General features: G+C 36.1%; 1 protein-coding gene across 1 annotated transcript; it reads left to right on the top strand.

Annotated features, from left to right (window-relative positions):
- Positions 1–5: 5 nt before the first annotated feature.
- LOC148950261 (small ribosomal subunit protein eS19-like) lies at positions 6–25,581 on the top strand. The gene is made up of 4 exons (XM_089092270.1): positions 6–85; positions 5,440–5,510; positions 13,248–13,417; positions 25,345–25,581. Exons 1-4 carry the CDS (start codon positions 74–76, stop codon positions 25,536–25,538), a joined length of 447 nt encoding a protein of 148 aa, XP_088948396.1. The 5' UTR covers positions 6–73; the 3' UTR covers positions 25,539–25,581.
- Positions 25,582–25,918: the final 337 nt, after the last annotated feature.

Below are 25,918 nucleotides of genomic sequence, written 5' to 3'. Positions count from 1 at the left end.
TCAGTCTTACAACTACAGCATTCCCAAACTGTTTCCATCAAAAATTGAGTAGGAGATAAAAAATTCACTTAGAATGGCAACTACGGTAAATGATATTCTATATGTTTTTAGGGGGGATGGGTAAAATTCTAGTTTAGCTACTTCTTGCTATCTTGGAAAGGGATTAGGTTTGGAAAATGAACCTTTCAGTAATAAACCCATGGCCTGAAACACATACTGGGAAGGTATTGTCAAGCTTCCATATTCACCCTCTTCTGATTTCTAAGTCTTAGAAATTTGTCTACTTGACAGGTTGACAATTTTGACCTATTGAAACTTTGACAAAACAACATTTTACCTTATTTTTCAGTTGTCAGTTTCATTTCCTCTAGTTTAGTTCTGAAAATGCAATTCCTGTTGGCTGAGTAGAATTTTAGGCGGTAAAATTCTACTTTAGCTACTTTTGACTATCTTAGAAAGGGGTTAGGTTAGGAAAATTAATCTTTCAGGGATGGGTCTACTGGCTAAAGTATGTCCCGGGAAAGTATTTTGAAGGACCTACCTCCACTCCTTTTCCCTCTAGTTGACCTTTGATGACTTTTAAAAATCTGTGAGTTATAGAAGTGAAACCTTGCAAAATAGATCTTCTGCTTAAATGAAGCATAACAAATTGTTTTCAGCTTCAAAATTTTGCTCAATCCTAAATTATAAGGTTTTAAAGGTATATAAACACATTTCCAAAACTTTGGGAAAAGAACTATGATGTGGCTTAAATATCTGCTCTTATGACAGGAATTGCATTTTCAAAGCTGAGGTCAGACAAAAAGAAACTGGTAACTAAAAATTAATGTATACTGTTGGTTTGATATAATTTCAATGGGTAGACCTGTAACGTAGGTAAATTTCAGGACCCTCTAGAGGGAGAAGGAGTGGAAGTAGGTACTTCAAAATACCATCCTGGGACATACTTTGGCCTATAGACCCATCCCTGAAACTTTCATTTTCCTAGCCTAACCCCATTCCAAGATAGTCAAAAGTAGCTAAAGTAGAATTTTACCTTTTAGGCTTTATCAATAGATTATTTTTTTACAAGGTTTCACTTTTATAACACAATATTTTCTAAGCTCATCAAAGGTCAGGGCCTTCTAGAGGGATAAAAAGTGGCAGTAGGTACATCAAATAGGCCTACCTTCCTGGGACCTACTTTAGTCTGTAGGCCAATCCCTGAAAGTTTCATTTTCCTAACCTAACCCCTTTCCAAGATAGCCAAAATAGAATTTAGGGTAAGACACCCAGTAGTCAGCCACCTGCGTATTCTCAGACAGAATCTTTTATACTATTTTAATAACCAATTTACAATGAGCTGTTTGTATGTCCGAGTTTAGGCAGAATTGTCACTTGTTAGTAAATTCAAAAATAGGTGGTGCTGTACAAGTGAAACTATTTGAATTAGTAACCTACTTGTTCAGAAATTCTTCAGAAATTTTTTGATACAAAAATTAAGTTTCTAGGTGGTATAATACAGTAATTAGAGTAGTTTAAATGTCAAAAAGTTTTCAAAGTGATTAAAGTGTCTGACTACTGGGTGTCTTACCCTACCCTTGTCTCATATTAGGCTAAGTCTATCCAAGGTTGACTTTATCTGTCATTAGGATAACTTGTTCTAATTTTAAAATCCCATGTCAAAGATTACCTTAATTTACCTTAATTTGTACTTTGGAGCATATTAAGGTCCATACTGGATCTGTTGTGCTCTGGGTCAAATGATGGCAAAAATTCATCACTGTGTTAGGGCCCAGTGACACGCCATAGGAGAGGTCTGCTGGACAGATGCAATTTAAGCCAGCTTTTAGACAGCTTTTTCCAAAATTAGGCTCAAGCTTTAAGCATGTGGCCAAGATTAGGCTCCACTGTTGTCTATCAATATATTTAAATTATGAGTGTTGTGCATTGGCCTAGTTAAAATATTCAAGCTAATCATGTACTAGTTAAAAAGATTTTGACAGATCCAATGGTTAAATTTCATATGTAAGAGACATCTTGTATTCATGCTGTCTTTCTCCTGGGAGCTGGTGTTTAACCAGTAAATATCTACCAAATCATATTATTCACTTATGCATAAAGTGATTATACCACTGGATGCCTTTTTTTTATGCTGATTACAAACATAATAATCATTTCTATTGGAAATGAATTTCATCCCCCCCTATATATGCCAATTCAGGGTATGTATTTCTACATTTGGGGGGGGGGTGTTGGTAAAGTTTAAACTTACCTCCCATTTACATCAGAAACAAAATTTGCCCCCCCCCCAAATGTAGAAATATATACCCTGAATTGGTATATATAGGGGGGGCTGAAATTCATTTCCAATAGAAATGATTATTATATTCCTAATCAGCATAAAAAAAGGCATCAAGTGGTATATTCAGTTTATGCATAAGTCAATAATATGATTTGGTAGATATTTACCGTTTAACCCTCCCCCCCTCCCTGTGGGAAATTCCCCTCTATTTTACTCTTGGATAATTCCAAGATTTTCATTAGAAGAGAAATTGAAATGTCTGGTGTCCTGTTTAAGTCAGGGACAATCATATCTCATTACCTATAGTAAAGGTTTTTTCCCAGAGGCACTATGTGGAAAAGGTGGTTGAATAAGCTTTGGAGAGGGCTACCAGTGCCCTTTCCTAAGATTTATCCTGCTTTTCAATTAATTGCTACCAAATGAGTTGTTACTGACTACAGTGCATAAAAGAAATTTTTATTCTAGTTTAACAGCCCTTGCGTTTTGGCAGTTGTTTTGGAAGAATGTTGAGATAAATACAGAATTAGCTCTAAGGGAGAAACAATGGGAGGTTGGAAGTAGAAATTGATATACAATCCTCAGGGCTGTTTTCAAGACTTGTTTAAGAGGGGGGCTTCAGAACAGGCACAGTCAGCTGAATCAGATTCTTAGTCGGAAGGAGATGAGCTAGATTTGCAAGCTAATCCTGTTGAAGACAGTCTTAATGACTGTGAAAGTAGATTCTTTTTTTTACAAAATGGATGTCAAAAATCAGGCACTGTCCAATTGCTGTGGTATTGCTCTAGCTTTAGAATCAGCATTTTATCCTGAACCCAAATAAGACATTTGTTTGTCTTGCAAATGTATTTTACCAGCACCTTTCCATCCTGCCCTCCAATAGTCAAGTATATAACAGAAATTTTATTGCAGTGTGATAAAGGGAACAAATAAATATTATTATGTCATGAATTTTTCATATTCACTAGATTTTCTATATGTCATTCTTTTCTTCAAATTGATCTAACAGTTTGTCAAAAAATGTAAATTTGTTGCATAGGATATACACAACCCAGGGTACATATTTGACCTGGGGGGGGTAGATAAATTTGCAACAAAAATATATGTTATATTTGTTTTCAAGATGAAGTTATGATTCTAAAGATGTCTTTATCTTAGCTATGTCAATTGTCAGGTAATTTAGAAATTACACAACAATTTTGAAAGATGTTAGCTATTATTCTTAGCCCATTTCTTACATCAAAAAGAAGAATTAGGTGTAATTCTAGTTCATTAAAGGGCACTAAATTGGATTTTTGGGTAAAGTGATAATTATATTTGGAAAGAGCTTTTAAAATTCATTGAGTAGTGTGCTTATCTTTTCCCTACATCAGCTGTAGAATTTTGTATGTATTTACCTCTGGGCAAAACTGGATTTTATCAAGCCAAGAATGCAGAAAACCCATGTTAACAATCAAATAGATGTATCACAAGATTCAAAACTACTGCAAATCATATCATTAGGGATATACATAGAACAATTAGTAAGAGAGCATCCACCTGTCCTCTCTCCCAAAATTGTGGATCCTCCACTGACCAGTAGGGAGGGGGAGTGCGTTGTCAGAAAAGCTACCAAAATATTTGGAAGGAGCATAAAATAAAAAATCAAATGGTGGTACTTTTATTTAATTAACATGTTTCTTTGAGAAATAGTGAACCACTAAAGTGATTACCTTTCCATGTCCTTATGGCACTAATCTTTGATTAGCTTGGACAAACTCTGAGGAAGGCCTTGTCAAGTTCCTATCTCTACCCTTTCCTTAATTCTAGGACTTAGAACATTGCATTGGAGACAGGTGATCTATCTAAACTTTGACAAAAAAAGCTTAATTTTGGTTTTCACTCCTTTTTTTGTTGGCTCTTGTTGTTCAAAATGCTGTTCCTACCATTGCAGCAGGAATGTCAAGGTTTCAATTTTATAACATAAAGATTGTCAAAGAGCAATGCTGTTTGTAGAGGGAAGGGTGGAGATGAATACTTTTAAATACCTTTCCAGGGGATTACTAAGGCTCTTAATCCATCTGAAACTTTCTAAGATAGAAAAAGTCCCTTGTCTAGAATTTTACCCCCTTTTGAAATAGAAAAGGAATAGAGATAGGAGCTGAAAACACCTTCTAAAGGTAGTTTGGATTCTGAATTTGTTTGTGAAAGTTCTGTTCCCAAAGTATAACTTTTTTCCAGTGTAGCAAGAAGCCTTTCATGCAGAATTTTACTCTAGGTCTTGGCTAGACTATATACAGAAGCTGTCTTTTTGTTCAATTACTTTGTTAGGTAGAAGATGAACACCAATCAATGTGGTTTTTAATCTGGATTCTAGACATTTTACTTGCTACCCTCAAAAACAGAGCCATTCCTAGAGTTGATGGTACCTGCAGCACAATTAATTTCAGTACCCTCCTCCCAACTCAAATATAAGCAAAGAAAGTTTAATCATAATAAGCAATTCTCCAGCCACAACTTCCAGGGCAATTGTCCCAGGTGCCCCCCTCCCTAGGAATGGCTCTGCTCATAAATAGACCCCAGCCCCCTGAAAAGGGGCCAAATAAAGCCATAGGCTTTATGCAAAACTTCTGACTCTCAAAGATTGTCAAATTTAATATTTATAAAGTAAAGATTTTGATATGAACACTGATTCAGAGGTTAAACTCAATTAAAATTCTGACATACCTGTTTATAGATGGAAGAGGGATCTGAACAACAACCATCCAATTCTAAGATTGACCTGAAGAACTCCTTGTCCATAAAATAAAACTAAGTACCTTTAAAGGATTTTGCTTTACATCAAGAGAAAAAATTGTAAATGACAAAATGTAGTTGCTTTTATTTCTTTTAAAAGCCTCTGTTTTTCTTTTTGAAATTTTCCTACTTTGTAATAAAATACTTTTTTAGTCCTACTCTTATTATGTGCCTTAAAAGCATCTACTATCCCACATGGCTTGCCAAATGTTCCTTGAAATTGTTGCACTGGCAAGCCAAAAACATGAAAGCCCCCTTTTCCACTGGATATATTTCTGTGTGAGGGTAACTGTTGAATCACAAAATGATCTGTGTTTTCAATATGTAAAGTTTTGTGAAAAAAAGTATCAGAATATTGTTACTAAGTTGTTTACTTCTTTCAGGTGATGACAACATCTGTCAAGGATGTCAATCAACATGAGTTTGTTAAGGCATTGGCTGCATTTTTAAAAAAGTAAGGAACACTGTTAATTCATTCTTCCTTCTACTATTTTTGTATATGGCCTTATAGTGTTGTTGGTGTTACTGGGTCTAACAATCTTGTATGAAAAAGTAGATATGTTCATGATATCTTATTTTTTTTTTAAATATACTTGTAGAGCACTTCACAAATAAGAAATATTCATGTAAGAAGAATATGCAATCTTTTTAGCTAATGGTATGTGGAATCCGAACTGTTTCTTTAGTTCTTGGTGAATAGCATCTACTATATATCTATTTTTAATGAAGATACCTTTGTTTTAAAAATAAGCAGCAGTATTACTTTAAGATGCCAGAAGTACCCCAAGGAATTGTGTTGCACCTAGTGCACAGATGAATTTTATGGCACCTAATGCAAGACCTCTAGTAACATGTTAGGAATGTGCTTAGATACATCAATACTTTGAACTTCACTTCTGTACTATATTCCCCCTGCTCCTTTTTACTACCATATCATTATACAATTTACCTTTTTTATTTTCTTCAAAATTTTGTTGAAAATATATTAGAAATCAGAAATAATTCATTTAAAGAAACAAACTAAATATCACTGTCACTTACAAACCTAGTCCTAAGGCATTTTGTTATAGGCACTGGTAAAAAACGGCACAAATGAATTGTTAAATTGATTAGTTCTTCATGGCACTGGCACTAATTTGTTCTTCTTTCTGGTATTAACTACTGAGTTGGCAGCAGGTGGCAGAAAATGTTGGTGCTTGGGACTAACAAGGAGAAATTGCCCAAAACACATTATCAACAGAAACCTGTGATCTCTAAGAGTTTCAATTTTTAAAGACTCAAAAGCAGACTTGTAATCTACAAAATTTTCTCCAAGGATGATTTTAACTGTTCTTTTTTGGACTCCTTCCACATCATCACTTAGATATTCAATATTATGAATCTGAGGCCCCCAAGCAGGACATGCTTATTCTAATATGGAACATATGTATGTTTGACATGCCGTTTTCAGCTGATTTACTGGGAAACCCAAGCAGCACATTGAAATCAAAGAATGTAGTGCACAGTTGCCTGACTGGACTAGCCCTTGAATATGAGTATTAAACAAGCAATTGGCGCTGAAATTAACTTGCAGGGCTGTAGCTGACAATACAAGTGGAAACCAGGGGGCTGTGCAAACAAGATCTTGTTTCAGTGGATTGAATCTTATAATTTTGGTTTGATCTACAAAATATTTGTACTACACTCCCCTGAATTCTGTTTAAAGATCAAGGCTGAATTGGGGTATAGCTTGGGTTGTATCTACTGTAAACTTAAGAAGCACAGATAAATCGTCTACATATTTGAATCAGTCATCCATGTTGTCCATAACATAATTAATCACCACAAGGAAAAATAGGGCAGTCAATTCTTCTTCTTCTAATTCACAGCAGGCAGGCTATTCAGTTGGTACTATTTAGCCCTCTTCTTTTTGCTTCACTCTGTGGGCTACAGAGCTACTGTCTTGGTTGTCTCTTATTTATTAGATATTCTCAGATATCTTTCAGTAGGTCTTTTGACTACTTGCATTTTAACAATTTGGTCTCTTGAGGAGCTTCTTCTTCTTCTTCTATTTCACAGCAGGCAGGCTTTTCAGTTGATAATACGAGCTATTTAGCCCTTTTCCTTTTACTTCACTCTGTGGGCTACAGAGCTACTGGCTTGGTTGTCTCTTATTTATTAGATATTCTCAGATATCTTTCAGTATATCTTTTGACTCAAGGAGTTCAAATATAATATGATAGATATCAATTTCTGTGCTCTGTGTGCAGGTATAGTTGGCTAGGCTCTTGGCTGATAGTGAGATTTTGTGGTGTTTGAAGCACTTGAACAGTTTACAATGCAAGGTATGCTGTGCAGATGTCAGCATATTACATTCAAATAAGCAGTGGTCAATTGTTTCATTATTCATAATAAAATACCTGCAAAGAGGGGACAGGGGAACTGAACCACTTGAATTAGGAAACTGATACGAGAATGCAAGAAAATTTAGTCCATTTGTTCCATAACGAATTCTATGATAAATTTTTGAAAAATACTTATTGGGAAAGGGGGAAAGAGTAGGATTTTTCTTATTAAGCATAATATCTGATAGTCTCCGTTGGTAAATATCTCTAATGGGGATTCTTCACATGTAATTTCTTCCCAGTCAGAGTCAAGATCACAGTGAAAGAGGGCGTAGACTTGTTGGTACTGGGAACTGAGGAAATCAATAACAAGCAGTAAGATATGTTTACGTGTGCCCATTCTTTTAAGATTTGTTGCAGCCACGAGGTGCTTAATCAAATCAAATGCTTTCCTGTAATCAACAAAAGCGTCTCCAGGTTCAAGCCATTGAACAATCAGGCGATAAAGCCTAACTAAATACACTGTGGTACTACACCCTTTTAAACAACCATATTGGTCCAAATCAAGTGAATCTGCAACTTGTGACATAAGTTCACGGTAAATAAAGGCCTCGCCTTTGGAATGACACTTACATAAGCTTGTTTCCAAGGCTGGGGGAATGACTGATCATTGAAGCACTGATTAATGACCAAAGTTAGAGGTTTTGCAAGAAAAATCGCGTATTTACTTAAAAGTTTTACTGGCAATTTGCCAGGATAGGAAGCACGTTTATTTTGCAGTTTCTGTATCTCCCTGTAAACTTTTTTACTCAGAAACATGCTTGATTTCATCACATTTGCAGTCTTCTATCAGAGTATTTGCCTCAACTTCACTCAATGATGGAGTACGTGGTACAGATTTTGGTAAAGAAAGAATTTACTTCTTGTGCTGATATCAAAGTCCCATCTGTTTTCAGCATCTGTAGGTCACTACTAACAGATTTTCCGGTCATCTTTTAGACTGCCGAATGCCACTTACGCGAATCACTATCAAGCAGGGGGGGGGGGCAATTTTCATACTTCTTTTTAGCATGCCTACTGACACTGACAATGCGGTTTTGTAACCTTTTTGCAGCTGAAATACACCCAAAACTGTAGTCGGCATCTAAGTTTGATCAATTGCTTCAGGTCTTTTGTGATCCAACACTTGTCAGATTCAAAAACTGGCACTACTTTAGTCGGGAAAAATTGATGGAACTTTTCGAGTAGCAGGGAGTTGAGTGTTTCAGCCTTAAGGTTCAAGTCAGTGATTGAGCATATTTCTTCAAATGGGTAATCCATTGACCAAAGGCACATATAGAGTCCTGGTTCAGTGGACAAACTGTAACTTTGCTTCTTTTCAGTTTTGGCATGTTGGTCTTTGCTTGTAATGGGATTACAAAATAATCAGCATTTTGCAATGGGCTCATTGAGAGGGGGGGCTGTAAAGTTCATTGACATTAGTAAATATTAGGTCTAAGGTACTGCCACTTTGATCTGTGGGAATGTTCACTACTTGTTCCAGATCAAGCGCATTGGATAGCCACTGTTTATTGGTCTGGTTGAAGTCGCCTCCAACAATAAAGGCAGGAGCCGCATATATACGTGGAAACTTATCAAGGCAGGATTAGAAGTGAACCACAGGCACCTCTTTATTTTTGGCCCTTTCGGGATAATATACAGATGCCACTATCAGGCACGAAACTTCTTTGGCAGTTGGGAAGGCTTACATTCAGCCCAAACTACTTCATGGCAAGAGTCACTGGGGGTATGTAGCAGTTTGGATGGGAGGTCATTACGAAAATACAGTCCAACACCACCGCCTCTCCGGCTTAGGCCTCTATCATGACACGTGTTAAAAAAAAACAAGTGTATCCTTTGATATATCCGGTTATCTTTTGAGATATCCCAACAGTCATTCATAATTGCAATTGATACTCTGGATTCTCATAAGAAGGCTTCTAGTTCGTCCATCTTGTTAGTCAAGGAGCGGGCATTAGTCATGAAAACAGAGGGAAATAGTGGTTTGGCAGACATGGGTTCAGGAATTAAAACAGGAGAAGTTTTGCTGGAATCAGCAGAAACAATCATCAGCATACCACAGCGTAAGAGTCGGTGGAATTTCATAGTGCGTCTGACAGTTTAATTTTACAAGTGACTGTAGTCCAACTTTCTGTTTAGTCTTTAATCTGGTCGACAGATCTGAAACATGCATTGGGATAATATGCCACTTATTTCTTTTGTCTCTGCGTTTACCTCTGCGTGCGCATTTGTAGTTTGTTTCTAGGAACGTCAAAAAATTAGTATTTGGTGGTCTTTTTAGGAGTTAAAATTGTCATAGAATGATGAATGTAGATGACACCACTACGTTTCGAAGATAAAGAAATTCGTAAATCGTCGACTTTACGATTGTGACTTGCATGAATAGTGCACTAAATTAAGTAAAAAGGGTCAAAGCTTTGATTACTTACATTGCCAGGGCAAGAAGCTAGGAACACTAGCACTAATAAGGGTTGTTGTTACTGACAAGCAAGATTAGAACTGTCAATATAGTCCAGCTTTTAGTTCTAGCAATGCAGTTGTCTGTCTAGAAGACAAATCAAGAAAGTTCCCTATAACTTTGTTGCTGTCAGCCTTCCATATTTAAGAGCTACATGACAAACAACACAAAAAGTTTTTATCTATTGCTGATTCATAGGGCAAAATTTTTCAGGGAATACAACAAGTTAACTTCTGAAAAAGGTTTCTATAATCTGTAACATCATGGACAGAAGCAAAACTTGCTTCTGTTTCTGCATCACAAAAAAAAATCCTTTCTTTATCACTTGGCTAAGGTGGTGTCAGATATGGAGGGGATTTTGATAGCAACATCACACAAACTGGTCAATAAAAGTGACATATTTGAAAATATCTAGCCATTTGGTAATATCCATTGCCTCCCCAAAATATTTTGGCTAGCCAAACCTCTGCTTGGCTCATTTACTTCCTGTCGCACAGGGAAAATTGACAGCTCTTGCATTATTTCATTGTTCTATTGTTACAGTTCAAGTTTGTGAGGCATATATCTGATGTTGGTTTCTTCTAAAATGTATTCTTTGACAACAATTCCTTCCAAAAAGTTTCAACTTAGGCTCTTACAGCTGGTCACCACTCAAAAAGTGGTCAAGGTCATGTTTATCGGGATCCTTAAGCATTCTGTAATGGCATGGAGTTGGGTAAAAACTTCTTATATTTTATTTTATTGATGTAATGGTTCTAACCATTGTAGTGGTTTTCAAACTATTTTCTTCCATTCCCTTTGATCTGTTTCTTTTACTGCTACTACTACTAAAAACCTGCAACAGCAGCAAGCAACCTGAGGCCATCACAGCTACACACGCTCCTCCTCCATCCCAATCAATTCAAAGCCTTCCTCTTTACACCCTCCCAGGAAGTTCCCATATCCATTTAATCTTTCCTTATGACATCCTCCCACCCCAATTAGGGAGGGCCTGCTTTTCATTTAGCCTTAGACAGTTTTACTTTTACTGGAATGTTAAACTTTTTTTTTTTTTTTTTTTTTTTTTTTTTTTTTTTTTTTTTTTTTTTTTTAGTTGTGTTCTAGAAGAAAAAGACTTCTCTTCTCTGTTTATGTGAAAAAATTCCAGAGATTTCCAGTGATCTCTTTCATTTCTTCCTCCATTAACTTATCTTCATTTAACAGGTTTCCTTGTAGAGGTTAAGCGTGGGATTTGTCTCAAGCTTTATGGATTTAAACTTCCTTGATACATGCTTGCTTTTCATTTTGAAAGTTAGCCATAGCTATATTGCTAGTCTCTCCTTCTGAAACTAATATTGACTGTGGTCTGACTTCAGCAGTCTACAAGTCCAACATTGAGGCTTTCAGATGGACTGATAGAGTATTTGGGTCAATACTTTGGTCTTGAATTTGGCTTCAATATGGGTCTGTAATTAAAAAGAAATTGCTCAGGTTTTGATCATTCTTGGCAAATCCAAGACAGATATTTTCTGTTTTCACAAGCCCCCAGTTCCCCTGAAATATCAATGGCTGTTATTTGAGTTCCATTAGACTATAGTATGTGACTCAGTGTAAAAGCCAGAGCTGTTCTGGTGGACTGAGTGACATTCCTTTGCCAGCCATTTAATGGTTGGGCAGCCACATTATAGCTGTATTTATTGATGAACATCATCTTTGGCACTGTGTGTCTAGTCACTTGTTCTAATTTCTTTAATTTCCTCAATTTCTGCAAAAAAAAAGAAAACTACTGATTATCAATAAAAATAAGAATATTGAAAAACAAAACTAGACTAAACCCCAACGAGCTTAGATTGCTAAGCTTTTCAATGCATGAGAAATCTAGATGTAGTCATTTCCAATGTCTAACCATGAAAAATCAATGAAAACATAAAAATAATTTCAAGATATTTACTTGGCAGTTTTTTTTCAATAGTTTTCGAGAAATGTAGAAATGTGGAGAAAATATTGGAACTGTTTATAGAAACATTTCTACAAGATGTATGAATTTATTTCTTGAACATTGCTTAATTGAAATTAAATTTAGCTGTCAACTGGTCAGTAGCTAAACATTGCTTTGCACCAATTACGGCTGCTTAGAAAAAAAGCAAAATTAATAGTGGTCAGAAAGGATTATGCCTTGAAATTGGTGTCTTAGCTATGTATACAGAAGAATTGAAATTTAGTGAAACAGTTAGCTTGCATGGATAAGAGTAGAAGGCTGTAAAAAATCGCAGTTAGCCAGTTACATATCTAAAACTACTTTAATGAAAGAATCACTAATTAATAAGTATTGTCAGTTTTGTTTTTGCTCAATTGATAGTCTCTTTTATCTGCATTTTTCATTATGCCAGGAATTTTGAGAGACTACCCTTTCTAGGGCTTCAACAGGATAGTACTACTCAAAAGAATAAAATTATGGCTTTCAGATGCTGAACATTTCATTAAGATTGAGTGACTTCATATCTAGCTCTTGAAACTGGAAGATATATTGTTTTTTCTACTTTTTTATAAGGTTTTGGGAAGAGTAGATGTCAGTTTTTTTTTTAAATCTTTGATCAAAGTTCTAAAGATTTCAGGGAGTCTGCGTAGTTAGTTCTGGTTAGTTTACTAGCATGCTCTGTTAAAGCTTATTGTGGGCAAAGTAAGATTGTTAGTTAGAGAAATGTGACCTCTTAACAATCTTGTTAAGATTGATACTGTGTGACGTTTTAACCGTCACAGCAAGTGGTATTTCAGAAAACCTGTCCTTTGTCCTTGGATTCCTTTAAATTTCTTAATTTAAATATTTAAAAATTAAAACATTTCTTGGGCTGATGTGTCACAGGCTTAGTAAGACTAAATCCCACAGCTAAAGAAGCTTAAACATGACTTTCCTTGCGGTGCTGGAAGGACCTTAAAAACAATCCTGGATACAGTAGGAGGAATCCTAAAGGATTGAGAAACGGTGGCCTAAAACAACACTTAATGTATAAGAACATAGGGAAAAATAGAAAAAAAATTCCTGGGAGAAGGCGTGAAAGATGAAAATAAAGTGAAAGAAAAAAGCGCTAAGAAAAAATACATAGTATATACATAAAAGAACAAAAAGAATATTTTTTTTTTTTTTTTTTTTTTTTTTGGTGTGTTGAAACTCTGCTAATTGAGCTCTTTTGGATCTATATTCCTTTACTACAACTTTTTTTTATGCATCCCTTGCTATGTTATTCCTCCTTCTACTATTAGGTCCTGATTTCCTAATTTTATGAGTCCTTTGAATTATATTTTACCAATTATATAAGATTTTTGAAAAACCAGAACAGCGATCAATAAGTTGTACAAATTTTTCGCTTAGGTCTGGAAAGCTAAAAGCCCCTGAATGGTCTGACTTGGTGAAGACTGCTGTCTACAAAGAGTATGCTCCCTTTAATAAAGACTGGTTCTATATCAGGTGTGCATCTATTGCAAGACATGCATACATCAAATCCCCTGTTGGAGTTGGGCAAATTCGTAGGATATATGGAGGTATATACTAATTTTACTTCGTTTCTTTACTTCTCTTCTTACTGATGCATGATTTACAGGTAGGCTTGTAACAAAAATGTCACAGAACAATTAACGTAAAATAAAAGTTTCTAAAACTGTAGTTTTAGGGGGGTGTAAAGCATACACTACAAATGCCATAAATATTGATTTCAGGTGCGTCAATGTGGGGATAGGGCTCCTTCAATTTCTTGAGGCTGACCATAGAGGGTATTGCTCCATAGCTGGAACAATTTCAACTAAAACTTTGATCCTGTCTGACAAAAACTACTCATGAGATTATCAAGGTATACGAGAATCAATCTGCCTCTGCTTTTTTTTTGCTTTCTTTTGTGAATTGTTCATAAGGATGTTCTCCTTCGCCTATAGCATTGATAGTGTAAAAAAAAGGAGTATTTCACTTCATATATGTATATATATATATATATATATATATATATATATATATATATATATATATATATATATATATATATATATATATATACGGTATATATATATATTGCCTTGAAATGTTGTATTAAACCAAGTGAGGAAAATTATGACTTAATCAAAAAGAATTAGTCCTAGATATTAATATATTGACCACGTATCAAACAGTAAGCATATAAAAAAATTCAATTCGATCTCACTTTCTACTGCTAAAATGAATTTTAGAAATGTTGTGATGTTTAAACCACGGTTTGTAGCTGAAGCATGATAGATGACCATTAATTTGCGATATCTGGTCATCTATTTTAGGTCAAACCAAGAAGAGGTCATCCCCAAATAGTGTGGGAAGAGGTCTTAAGGAAGAGCTTAAGGAAAATGAGAGTAAAGAGTGAAGGTTTTAACTGACTGAGGCGAAAGAGGGGCTTGTGCAGCTGTATTTGCCCTATGGGGTTTGATGTTATTGTTGTACCAGCTAATCTGAACCTTTATTTTTCGCTTTCTTTGTAAAATGTCTACTTATTAGGTAAAATTTTGTATACAAATCTTATATAAAACTGACTGAGGAAAACTAATTCGCAAGAATCACAATTCGTATGATTATGCAGATATACGAGCGTTGATCTGTCCCTACTTTTTTTCTTCTTTTTTTTCTTTTTTTTTTTTGAGGACTGTTCTTTGGAAGAATTAAACTCATATTACAATTTAGGTAGTATATGCGTGTTAATTGGTTGCACAGTTCTTTTTTAGTCTCTACAAATTTGATGTATAAGTATAAATAATCAAATTTATATACAATTGATACAATCCATGAAGTTAATGTATACAGTAACTTCATAGATTGTTCACATTAATACAATCAAATCTTAAACAAAAATGACTGAGGAAAACTAATGAGCAGAATTAGGTGATATTTTGTATACAAATCTTAGATAAAACTGAGGAAAACTAATTCGTAAGAATCAGAATTCGTATACGAGTATTGATCTATCCATACATGCTTTATTCAGTTTCTTGTTGAAGTGTGCATTTTTGGTGTTTTATTCCTTACTTTGGTTTTTGCAAATGTAAGAAAAGATGATTTGAACCTCGCCTCAAACTGAATGAGAAAAATTTATTTGGAAGAATTAGAACCCCATATTACAAGGCAGATAGTATGTGTGCCGACCTGACGGGCTTTTTTTTACTGTTTCTATAAATTATAATTTTTAACTTTCTTCTCTGTTGTCTCAGTTCTTGCTAATGTAAGAAATATATACAAATCTTACATAAAACTGACTGAGAAAAACTAAACGGGAAAGAATTAGAACCCGTATGACTATGTAGATATACGAGTGTCGATTTGATGTTTTTGTCCCTTACTTCTGTTCTTGCCAATTTAAAAAAAATGATTATGCAAATTTTGCATCAAATTGGCCGAGGAAAAATTTATAGAAAAAATTAGAACTCGCATTATAACTTATATTGTATGTGTGTCGATCTGTTGTATTCGTTTTGATGAAATTTAGTTTATTATTTTTTTTTCTGTTCCCTCTGTTCTTGCCAATATAAGAGAAATGAATACAAATTTTACGCAGAACGAACCAAGGAAAACTAAATAGGAAGAATTAGGACTCCTATAACTATAGATATACAAGTGTCAATCTATCTATACATATTTTTTTCAGCTTTTTGCTATTGTCTATTTATAATGTTTGTATTCCTTACTTTGGCTTGGTTCCTTTGCAATTGAACCCTCATGTTACTGAGCCCTTATGCATTTTACCCCAGATGCACCCCATGCAACTGAACCCTCATGCAATTCAATCCCATTCAACTGAACCCTCGTGCAACTCAACTTCCTTGCAACTGAACCCTCTTTTAACTGTCTAATAAATAAAGCTAAGCAAAAACAAAGAAATTTATAGATCTACCGTGAATGCTTACCGGTCCCAGCCACTTTATTTTATAACGGTATAGAATAGACCCTAGTGGTCAATTTAGTCTAAAAAGAACAATGTGTTTTGTGATAATACCATTAGCATAAAATGGAAATTTTCGGGAAAAATTATACATTCAGTAATAAGCACGGTTATTTTTATTATTCTGGAAGTATCTAGAGATTAAAATTATTCTTTGTACAGTTCCTTAAAACAATCAAAACTTTTATTTAAATTAATTTGTAAATATGAAAGATAAAGATTATTGTCAAAAGCGAAACAACTTTAGTTTTGTTTTCCTTTATAAAATTAAGTCAAAATCGCCAAGATTATTGATGACTGTAAAACCCTGTTACAGAAAGTGACCAGAAAATTGTATGATTCGTTTTATCCACGACTGAAAAAAAACTTTCCAGGTTCTTTTCAGAATCTGTAATACTGGGTGGCATTTTCGGGTTGATCTTGTGTGGAATTAATTAAAAAAAACTTTTCACAAAATAAGTTTTTTAAAGAAAAGTAAAGAACCCCATTAAACAGAAAATGAGCAAAAATAAAATAATCTACCAAGCGTGAAACTACCACAAATCAGCATCGATAAATAAATGAAACCCAAAACGAACAGAAATTACAATAAATATTTTCAGCAATTTTTAACAACATACACCCTTTTAAAAATTTGGACTGAAATAGTAGTGTTTAATTTAGTTTCATACCTCCTCTAGTTGATCTGAAATAGAAAACTTGATACCATTCGCAAAAAAATCTGTTTACTTTCTTTGATAGCTTGGATATACTTACGCTATTTTGATTTGGTTAAATTTAAGAGCAGAAGTAGCCCCGAAAGTTTGAACATAATACCCTCAGTCGTTATTGGGATACTGTTGAGATGCCTTATTGGGATACTGTTGAGATGCCTTATTGGGAATTAGCATTAACACAGTGTATTTTGATTTAATCTTAAGGCAACAATTATGTTTCTAATATAAAAGACAAATAGGAGGGTGGGAGTGGGAGGGGGACTAGTTTCCCTCCGATCACTTTCGAATATTAGCCCTTTTTTAGCCCTTTCTATTTTCAATCGAATGAGCCTTTTCGAAGTTCCTAAGACAACTCCTTCAATACGAAGTGCCCTGTTCTAAACAAAAAAAAAATAATAATAATAATACATTGTACCCACATCGAGGTTAACTATAAAAATGTCAAGCCTTTCAATAACTTTCGACTATTAAAAAGGGCACTAGGCCTTTCAATTTCCAATCGAATGAGCCCTTTTTGAGTTTCTACAACAACCCCTTTCTATAAACACCTTATATGCCCCAAAGGTATAAATTACAACCCTTGCCTTGAGGGCTGTGAGGGGGTTGTCGTCCTCAAAGACTAAATTTCCCAAACTTTAATCTATGTTGAACAAAATAGGTATCTCAGAATTTCGATTGGATATGTTTGGGGGAATGGTGGGCGTGAGAGGGGGGTTAGTTGCTCTCCATTTGCTTCTGCCTATTAAAAAGGGCACTAGCCCTTTCAGTTTCCAATCGAATGAGCCCTTTTTAAATTTTATAAGACAGTGCTTTCTATAGAATCCTTTTTTGCCCCCAGGGCATAACTTATAACCCCTGTCCTAAGGGCTGTCAGGGGGTTTTCACCCTCAAAAACATAATTTCCAGACCTTTCAACTACGTGGAACAAAATAGCTATCTCAAATTTTTATTTGCTGTGTTTGGGGAAATGGTGGGCGTGAGAGGGGGCTACTTGCCATCCAATCCCTTTCGACTATTAAAAAGGGCACTAGCCGTTTCAATTTCCAATCGAATGATTCCTTTTTGAAGATTTTATGACAACGCTTTCTATAACAAGAAAAACCCTTATATACCCGAAGGGCGTAACTTACAACCCTTGCCTTGAGGGCTGTGGAGGGAGTGTGATCCTCAAATACATAATTTCCAGAAATTTTTAACTACGCCGAACAAAATGGCTATCTCAAAATTTTGATTGGATATGTTTAGGGAAATGGTGGGTGTTAGAGGGGTGTTAGTTATCCTCCAACCACTTTCGACCATTAAAAGGGGTACAAGCCCTTCTAATTTCCAATCGAATGAACCCTTTTTGAAGTTTTCACAACATCACTATCTATATAAAACCTTAAATGCCCCCAGGGCATAACTTACAACCCTTACCCCGAGGGCTCTGAGGGGGGGTTATCATCCTCAAAGACCTAATTTCTAAAATTTTTAAATATGTTAAACAAAATGGCTATCTAAAAGTTTTGATTCAATTTGTTTGGGGAAAAGGTGGGCGTGAGAGGGGGGTTAGTTGCCCTTAAATCACTCGACTGTTAAAAAGGGCAATTGGCCTTTGAATTTCCAATCGAATGAGCCCTTTTCAAGTTTCTACGACAAAGCTTTCAATAAAAACCTTATATGCCCCCAGGGCATAACTTACAACCCTTACCCTGAGGGTTGTGGGGGGGGGGAGAAATTTCATCCTCAAAGATATAATTTCCGGACCTTTCTACTACTTTGAATAAAATGGCTATCTCAAAATTTTGATTGGATGTGTTTGGATAAATAGTGGGAGTGAAAGGGGTGTTAATTCCCTTCCAATCACTTTCAACTATTAAAAAGGCCACTAGCCATTTCAATTTCCAATCAAAGGAGCCCTTTTTGAAGTTTCTACGACAACGCTTTCTATAAAAAAAAAAACTTATATGCCCCCAGGGCATAACTTACAACTCTTGCTCTGTGGGCTGTGGGGGAGTTGTCATCCTCAAAGACATAATTTCCAGAATTTTCAACTACGTTGAACAAAATGGCTATCTCAAAATTTAGATTGGATATATTGGGCGTGAGAGAAGGGCTAGTCGCCCTCCAATCACTTTCGAGTATTAAAAAGGGCACTAGCCCTTTGAATTTCCAATCGAACGAGCCTTTTTTGAAGTTTCTACGACAACACTTTCTATAAAAAAAACCTTATATGCCCCCAGAGCATAACTTACAAACCTTGCCTTGAAGGATTTGAGGGCGTGTCCTCCTCAAAACTATAATTTCTTTTTTGAAATCAACTACACTGAACAAAATGGCTATTTCAAAATTTTGTTTGGATTGTTGCCTCTGTTCTTGCTTATGTAAGAAAAATATATATAAATATTACATAAAACTGACTAAGGAAAACTAAATGGGAAGAATTAGGGCTAGTATGACTATTTCAGTTTTTTTCAGTTTTTTGTTGAAATGCGTATTTATGATGTTTGTATTTCTTACTCCGCTTCTTGCTAACGTAAGAAAATATAATTCAAATGTCGCCTCAAACTGACTGGGGGAAACTTATTGGGGATAACTAGAACTCGTATTGTAAGGCAGATTGTATATGTGTGTCGAACTGACGGGCTTTTTTTTACTGTTTCTGTAAAGTTTAATTTTGGAATTTCTACTCTGTTGCCTCTGTTCTTGCTAATGTAAGAAAAAATATATACAATTCTTACATAAAACTGACTGAGGAAAACTAAATGGGAAGAATTAGAACTCTTATGACTATGTAGTTATATGAGTGTCGATCTTTCCCTACATTTTTTTATTAGTAATTTCTATTTATTTTTGCTCTGAATTTCTTTGAATTTCTACTCTGTTGCCTCTGTTCTTGCTAATATAAGAAAAAATATATACAATTCTTACATAAAACTGACTGAGGAAAACTAAATGGGAAGAATTAGAACTCATAAGACTATATAGTTATACGAGTGTCGATCTTTCCCTACAATTTTCTTTCCAGTTTCTTAATTGAATACCCAAAGTCAACAACAATCTCCTCCAAGCTTAAAAGAACCACCAGGAGATTGGGGTAACATGAAGATTTCAAGCTGTTGCTAGAAGCAGATCCCCCAGTCCAAGAGGAGAGATAGATTTTCAAGGGAATGATCTAAATCTTCCGAAGTCTCAATATTTTGTAAAAAGATGTTTTTAAAATGGTTTGAAGAAAGGAAGGGTCCTGTCGCAAGAGCTACAGGCGTACCCGTCGAATATTTACTCTTGAATTGCGGGGAAAAGGTAGCAGGACCCTACGCTTCCCTTGTTCTACCTTTATGAAAAAGTCAAAGTAGTTTCCTTTCCCTCCTTGGAAGAATAAAATCTATGCCATGGAGGAGCAACAACCAACTTCGAAGACACCAGGACCCAGAATGATGCGAGTCCAAGTGCTTTTTGTCAAAGAAGCTCTGTGATGTTTTTATACCTTACTTTGGTCCTTGCTAATGTAAGAAACGATAATCCAAATCTCGCATAAAAGTGACTGAGGAAAATTTATTGGGGAGAGTTAGAACTTGTATTACACAGCAGCAGATAGCCTGTGTAATGTGTCGATCTGACGAACTTTCTTTTTTGCTGTTTCTGTAGTTTAATTTTTGAATTTTTTCTCTGTGACCTCAGTTCTTGCTGATGTAAGAAAATATATACGAATCTTACATAAAACTGACTGAGGAAAATTAAATGGGGAGAATTAGAACTCGTATAACTGTGTAGATATTCGAGTGTCGATCTTACCCTACATATTTGTTTTGAGTTTCTTGCCAATCGAAAAAAAAATAAAATGAAAATTTTGCATAAAACTGACCGAGAAAAATTGATAAGAAAGAATTAGAACTCGTATTACAACTTAGATAGTATATATTTGTCGATCTGTTCCACATTTTTTTGTATAGTTTTGATGAAATTTAATTTATTAATTTCTTCCCTGTTACCTTGCTCTTGCTAATGTAAGAGAAATGAATATAAATCACGCAAAACTGAATGGGAAGAATTAGAATTCGTATGACTATGTGGATATACGTCTATCTATGTATTCCCACATGTTGTTTTCAGTTTTTCGGTGAAGTGCGTATTTATGACATTTGTTATAGACTCATAGACTCATTTATTTATAAACAACTATCGTAGCCGTGGCCGAAGCCCCGACTAAATGGCGCTGTTTAGTACATTACATAAAACTGGTCACTGGCGGTTTAAATAACTGACAAAAAAAGGCACGAAAGAATTGATGTGACGGGTTGTTCGACACTTTGGCGGCACTAGTTGATTTTTATGGCGGGTGTTGGCGGTGATAGGTGCAGGTGGGGGAAGCAACGAACGGTGTTTCTGGGACGAAAGAAGGGACTGCCCAAAATTGCACATTAACTGTAAGCGCCTATCACGCAACGTTGGCAGTCGTAAGGTACTAAGGGCAGCCTCATAAGAGTTGAATTTCGGGCCTAGTATCACTTTCACTGCCCGTTTTTGAATGGCTTCCAGATCTTCACTTAGGTATTCAATATTATGAGCCTGAGGGCCCCACACAGGACACGCATATTCAAGGATTGGGCGCACATACGTGACGTAAACCGTCTTCAGCTGACTTTGTGAGAAACCCAGTCGGCGCAAGGTAATTAGCGACTGTAATGCGTAACTACCTTTTTTCACCAGACCGGCGATGTGCGCGCTAAATGAACAGTCGTCACTGAAAGTAACCCCGAGAATCACTGAGGTTGAGGTAGTAGGGTACCAAGGAACCGGGCATGAGAGGTCACGCTTAAGCGGATTAAACCTCATGACTTTTGTTTTATTCATATTAAGCTGGAGGTCATTAATGCTACACGCCTCGAGAAAGGAGTTCCTGATCTCACTGCTGAACTGGGGATACACGTCTGACTTTTCAGCAAGATATTTCAGAAGTAGGGAGATATCGTCCACGTATTTGAATCTGTCTTCAAACTCGAGGATAATGTAGTTAATTACCGCTCAAAACAAAAGAGCTGCCAGCTTAGTGCCTTGTGGTGCGCCACACGTTAGTTCAGCCCACTCAGAGTTTAAGTCACTAGGGAAGAGAGCATAGACACACTGACAGCGGTTACGCAGGAAGTCAACAACTAAGAGCAAAATATGCTTCCTAGCGCCCATCTTTTTGAGGTTATTTGCTGCTGTATAGTGGCGGATCAAGTCAAACGCTTTACGATAATCTACTAAAAGCAGGTCAACGAGGCTACTGCCTTTGTCCAATCACTCGGTAATCAGGTGGTAGAGACCTACTAGATAATGCGTTGTACTACTCCCTTTCAAGCAGCCGTACGGATCAAGGACTGGCTGAACTTGGGCTAGGAGCTCTCTATAAATAAAAGATTCAGTCACTTTAGCCATATTAGGCGTAATAGAAATCGGACGAAGCTGATTGCAGGACTTCGGTTCTTTGACTTTAGGTAAGACGCGGACGTAGGCTTTTTTCCAAGCACTCGGGAATTTGTGCTCCTTGAACGACTGATTGATCACTGATGAGAGTGGTTTTGCTAAAAACATAGAATATTCTCTTAAAAGTTTAACTGGCAATTCTCCTGGGTAAGAAGCACAGTTGCTTTTTAACTTTTGAAGTTCTTTATACACCGCGAACTCTGATACTTCAACGATTGTATCTTCAGAGACGTCAGCAATGAGGGCTTCGATTTCGGCTTCAGTGAAGGACGGGTGAGTAGTACAGATTGAAGTGAAAAAGGCGTTCACTTCGGCTGATTTTATCAGCGTTTTGTCGTCTTTCTGTATCTTAATTTCACTGGTGGTACGTTTACCGGTAAGACGCTTGACTTCAGAGTGCCACCTACGGGGCTCACCTTGAAGGAGAGGCGAGACTTTGTCATGAACGTACCTCTTTCTGCGCTGCTCGTAACAGTTTAACAATGCGGTTACGAAGTTTGTTTGCTTGAACAATATCCCCACTGCGATGTAACTGGCAGCGAGTTAAGATAAGCTTCTTTAGATCGGGTGTTACCCAAGGTTTGTCAGTATCACTAACAGTTATTTTTTTCTCAGGGAAATGTTCGTGATATTTACATGACAGCAAAGAGTTGAAAGTATCAACTTTCTGGTCGATATCTGTCATAGAGCAAATCTCATCAAAGTCAAACGTCCCAATCCACTGTCCAAAGGAACGAATTGCCTCTTTAGTCATAGGTCGAGTGGTAATTTTTACTTTACGTGGTGTTGGAAGGCCAACTTTGGCCTTCCAAAGAAGTGTGTTATGGTCAGAGTTATGCAACGGACCGAGAGAGAAGGGTACTTCGTAATAATCGGGAATGTTCGTGAAAATAAGATCTAATATACTACCACTGACGTGAGTAGGGATTGAGACAACTTGCTTAAGGTCAAGCATGCTGGAGACCCATGCCTTATTAGTCTGATTGAAATCACCAGCGATTACAAAAGCAGGCGCTGCGTGTCTGCGGCGTAGGTCATCAGTGCAGTTTTGGATATACTGGATCAGTTCTTTTCTGTTCTTTGCACTTTCGGGGTAGTAAACTGCAGCTACAACCAAGCACGAATATCGCTTTGATAGGCGCTTTGGTTTGCATTCGACCCAAATTACTTCATGGCATGATTCACAGGGCTGACTTAGTAATTTACAAGGTAAGTCTTCCCGAAAGTACAGTCCGACCCCACCGCCTCGTCGGTTAATCCCTCGGTCGCGTCTCGTATTAAAAAACACTTGTACCCCTTGATATGCCCGGTTTCATCGTTAATATCCCAACATTCTGTGATAACAGCAATGGGGGAACTCGTCTGTTTAAGAACTACTTCAAGTTCGTCGGTTTTATTGTTTAGTGATCGGGCATTACATACTAGGATATTGGGAAGTCTGCACTTCGACAAGAAAAACTCAGGTGTTAGGGGGGGTGGGGTACTTGACAGTGACGATACTGGGTCAGCGTACCACGGACGAAGCGAAGGAGGGATTTCACTAGGAGGGATGCAGTCAACTACTGTCAGAATACGTTCCCTTGCTGTACTGAGAGACCTCGCTCTGTTGTTAGAAACGAGAACAGGGATAGCACAATTTTTATTTCTTTGGCCTCCTCTTTTCCCTCTGTGGCTACGCTTGGATCGCTGTTGACTTGGATTGACATCTGGCGGCTTTCTCAACAGTCGAAAGAGCCTTAAGTTAATGAAAATAAATGGCGCCACTGTCAGACGAGATGAATTCAGTTCGTATAAATCAGCTTTTCCGTACTTTAATGCCATCGTTATTGCACTAATGGAAACTATGACAGTCAAATTTTCGATTATTCATACCACCACAGCAGAAAAGAAACCATGAGAAAATTCACAAATAAAGCTATACTTATACGACGCTCAGGCTGCTCTTTGAGCGCTCTGGAACGCCATCTCCAATTAAACTCCAAATTACAAAATAGATGGCGCCACAGTCAGCGAGATGAATTCAGTTCGTATAAGTCAGCTTTTCAGTTCTTTAATGCCATCATTAGTGCACTAATGGAAACTAGGAAAGTCAAATTTTCGATTACTTACACCATCACAGCAGAAAAACCACGAGAAAATTCACAAATCAAGCTATAATTGGACGACGCTCAGGCTGCTACTTGAGCGCTCTAAACGCCATCTACATGCTTTCATGCTTTTTTACTTTTTGTCTTGCTAACGTAAGGAAAAAATCGTAAAATTTTTGCGTAAAAATGAATGAGAAAGTTTAATCGGGAAGATTGAGAACTCGTGTGACTATAGAATTGTGAGTGAACGAATATGCGTATTTATAAGGTTTATCTTCTTGGTAATGAGTGTCTTCTGATTTTTTTTTTTTTTTTTTTTTTTTTACGACAAAATTTATCTGAAAAATTTTTGCTATCAAAAATTCTTAAAGCGGTGATTTTGTCCGCACCTCTTTAGCTTATAAGCTTGGCAGAGAAGGGGTGTTTTGTGTAAAGCTATTGAATGCTGCTAAATAAATAAAAAAAATTCTGGGTGTTGACTAAAATGACATCAACAAAAACTTTTGTATTCGTTGTTCCACATTCACTACAAATGTTCTTCTTTTTTTATATTGACTTTCCTATGAAAACTTGTAGCTTTTTTTGTGTACCTTTCAGGTTTTTGACCAACAGAAAGGCACATAGATTAATCCCTCGGAAATTTTTTTACTTTATAACATACGAGGTGTCCATAAGATGATTTTTCTACGTCCTCTGTATACATTTGTTTCCTTTTCTGTTTTTAAAAATATAGCTCCTTAGCTAGCTAAATGTTCGGTTTGTGGTGTGTTTTTTGCCTTTGTGTACTCGCTCTGTTTGATAGGTTATACATTTAATTTAACCCTTGGGTGGTGTCGTTTCATTTTCCAAATATTCAACTTCCAGATCTTATGCGCAAACAAACTCGTTATTTGGGCTTTTTGTGGCCACCCTCAGCTTGAAACCTTGGCAATGGCTAGTAGCTCTGGCTATAGATCCTTCGTCGAGTCCTTTTTCGGAGGAGGGGGGTCATTACCAAGTTTTTGGTTATATAAAACCTGAAAAATATTATTTTATGTATTAAACTAGAAAGTCTATCAAAGTAGCCGGCTCTTGGTATTGTAAAGGGCTTTGTCTAGTGAACGTCTAGTAAAATGTTCATTGTGCTTTCTGTCCTGTTCCTCAGTTCGCCAAGTTCAATAAGTTGGAAATTTAACGTTTATAGGTTGAAACTACACGGTTGTTGAACATGCACACACTTCATTTAGTGTAGAGATAGATATTAACAGACCCACCGACTTTTTTTTTAGGCCACAAGAATAATGGTGTCAGTCCATCTCATTTTTGCAAGTCTTCTGGAAATGTTGCTCGTAAAGTCCTTCAGGCATTAGAGAGTGTAAAGATTCTAGAAAAGGACCCCAACTCTGGTGGAAGACGCCTTACCTCTCAAGGGCAAAGAGATCTGGACAGAATTGCAAGCCAAATGAAAATTGTAGCCGCATAATTTTGTTGCTTTCCTTGCAATTAAAAAAAAAAGAAAATTAAAACCCTTTTGTGTTTCTGTAGCGGGACTACCTATGATGCACTGCATTGACTTTATTAGGCTAGTCAACATAGTTAATCTTTGTTAGTGCCCCTGCGAAAATAAGATGTAACCCTAACAGGTTACATATATATATATATATATATATATATATATATATATATATATATATATATATATATATATATATATATATATATATATATATATATATATATATATATATATATATATATATATATATATATATATATATATATATATATATATATATATATATATATATATATATATATATATATATATATATATATATATATATATTTGCGCTGGTGTAAAAT

Source organism: Artemia sp. Qi Xiang Cuo, chromosome 7 (genome assembly GCF_049724085.1).
Source record: "Artemia sp. Qi Xiang Cuo chromosome 7, ASM4972408v1, whole genome shotgun sequence".
In the NCBI taxonomy this organism is placed as follows: domain Eukaryota; kingdom Metazoa; phylum Arthropoda; class Branchiopoda; order Anostraca; family Artemiidae; genus Artemia; species Artemia sp. Qi Xiang Cuo.
This window is presented reverse-complemented; position numbering and strand designations above follow the sequence as displayed.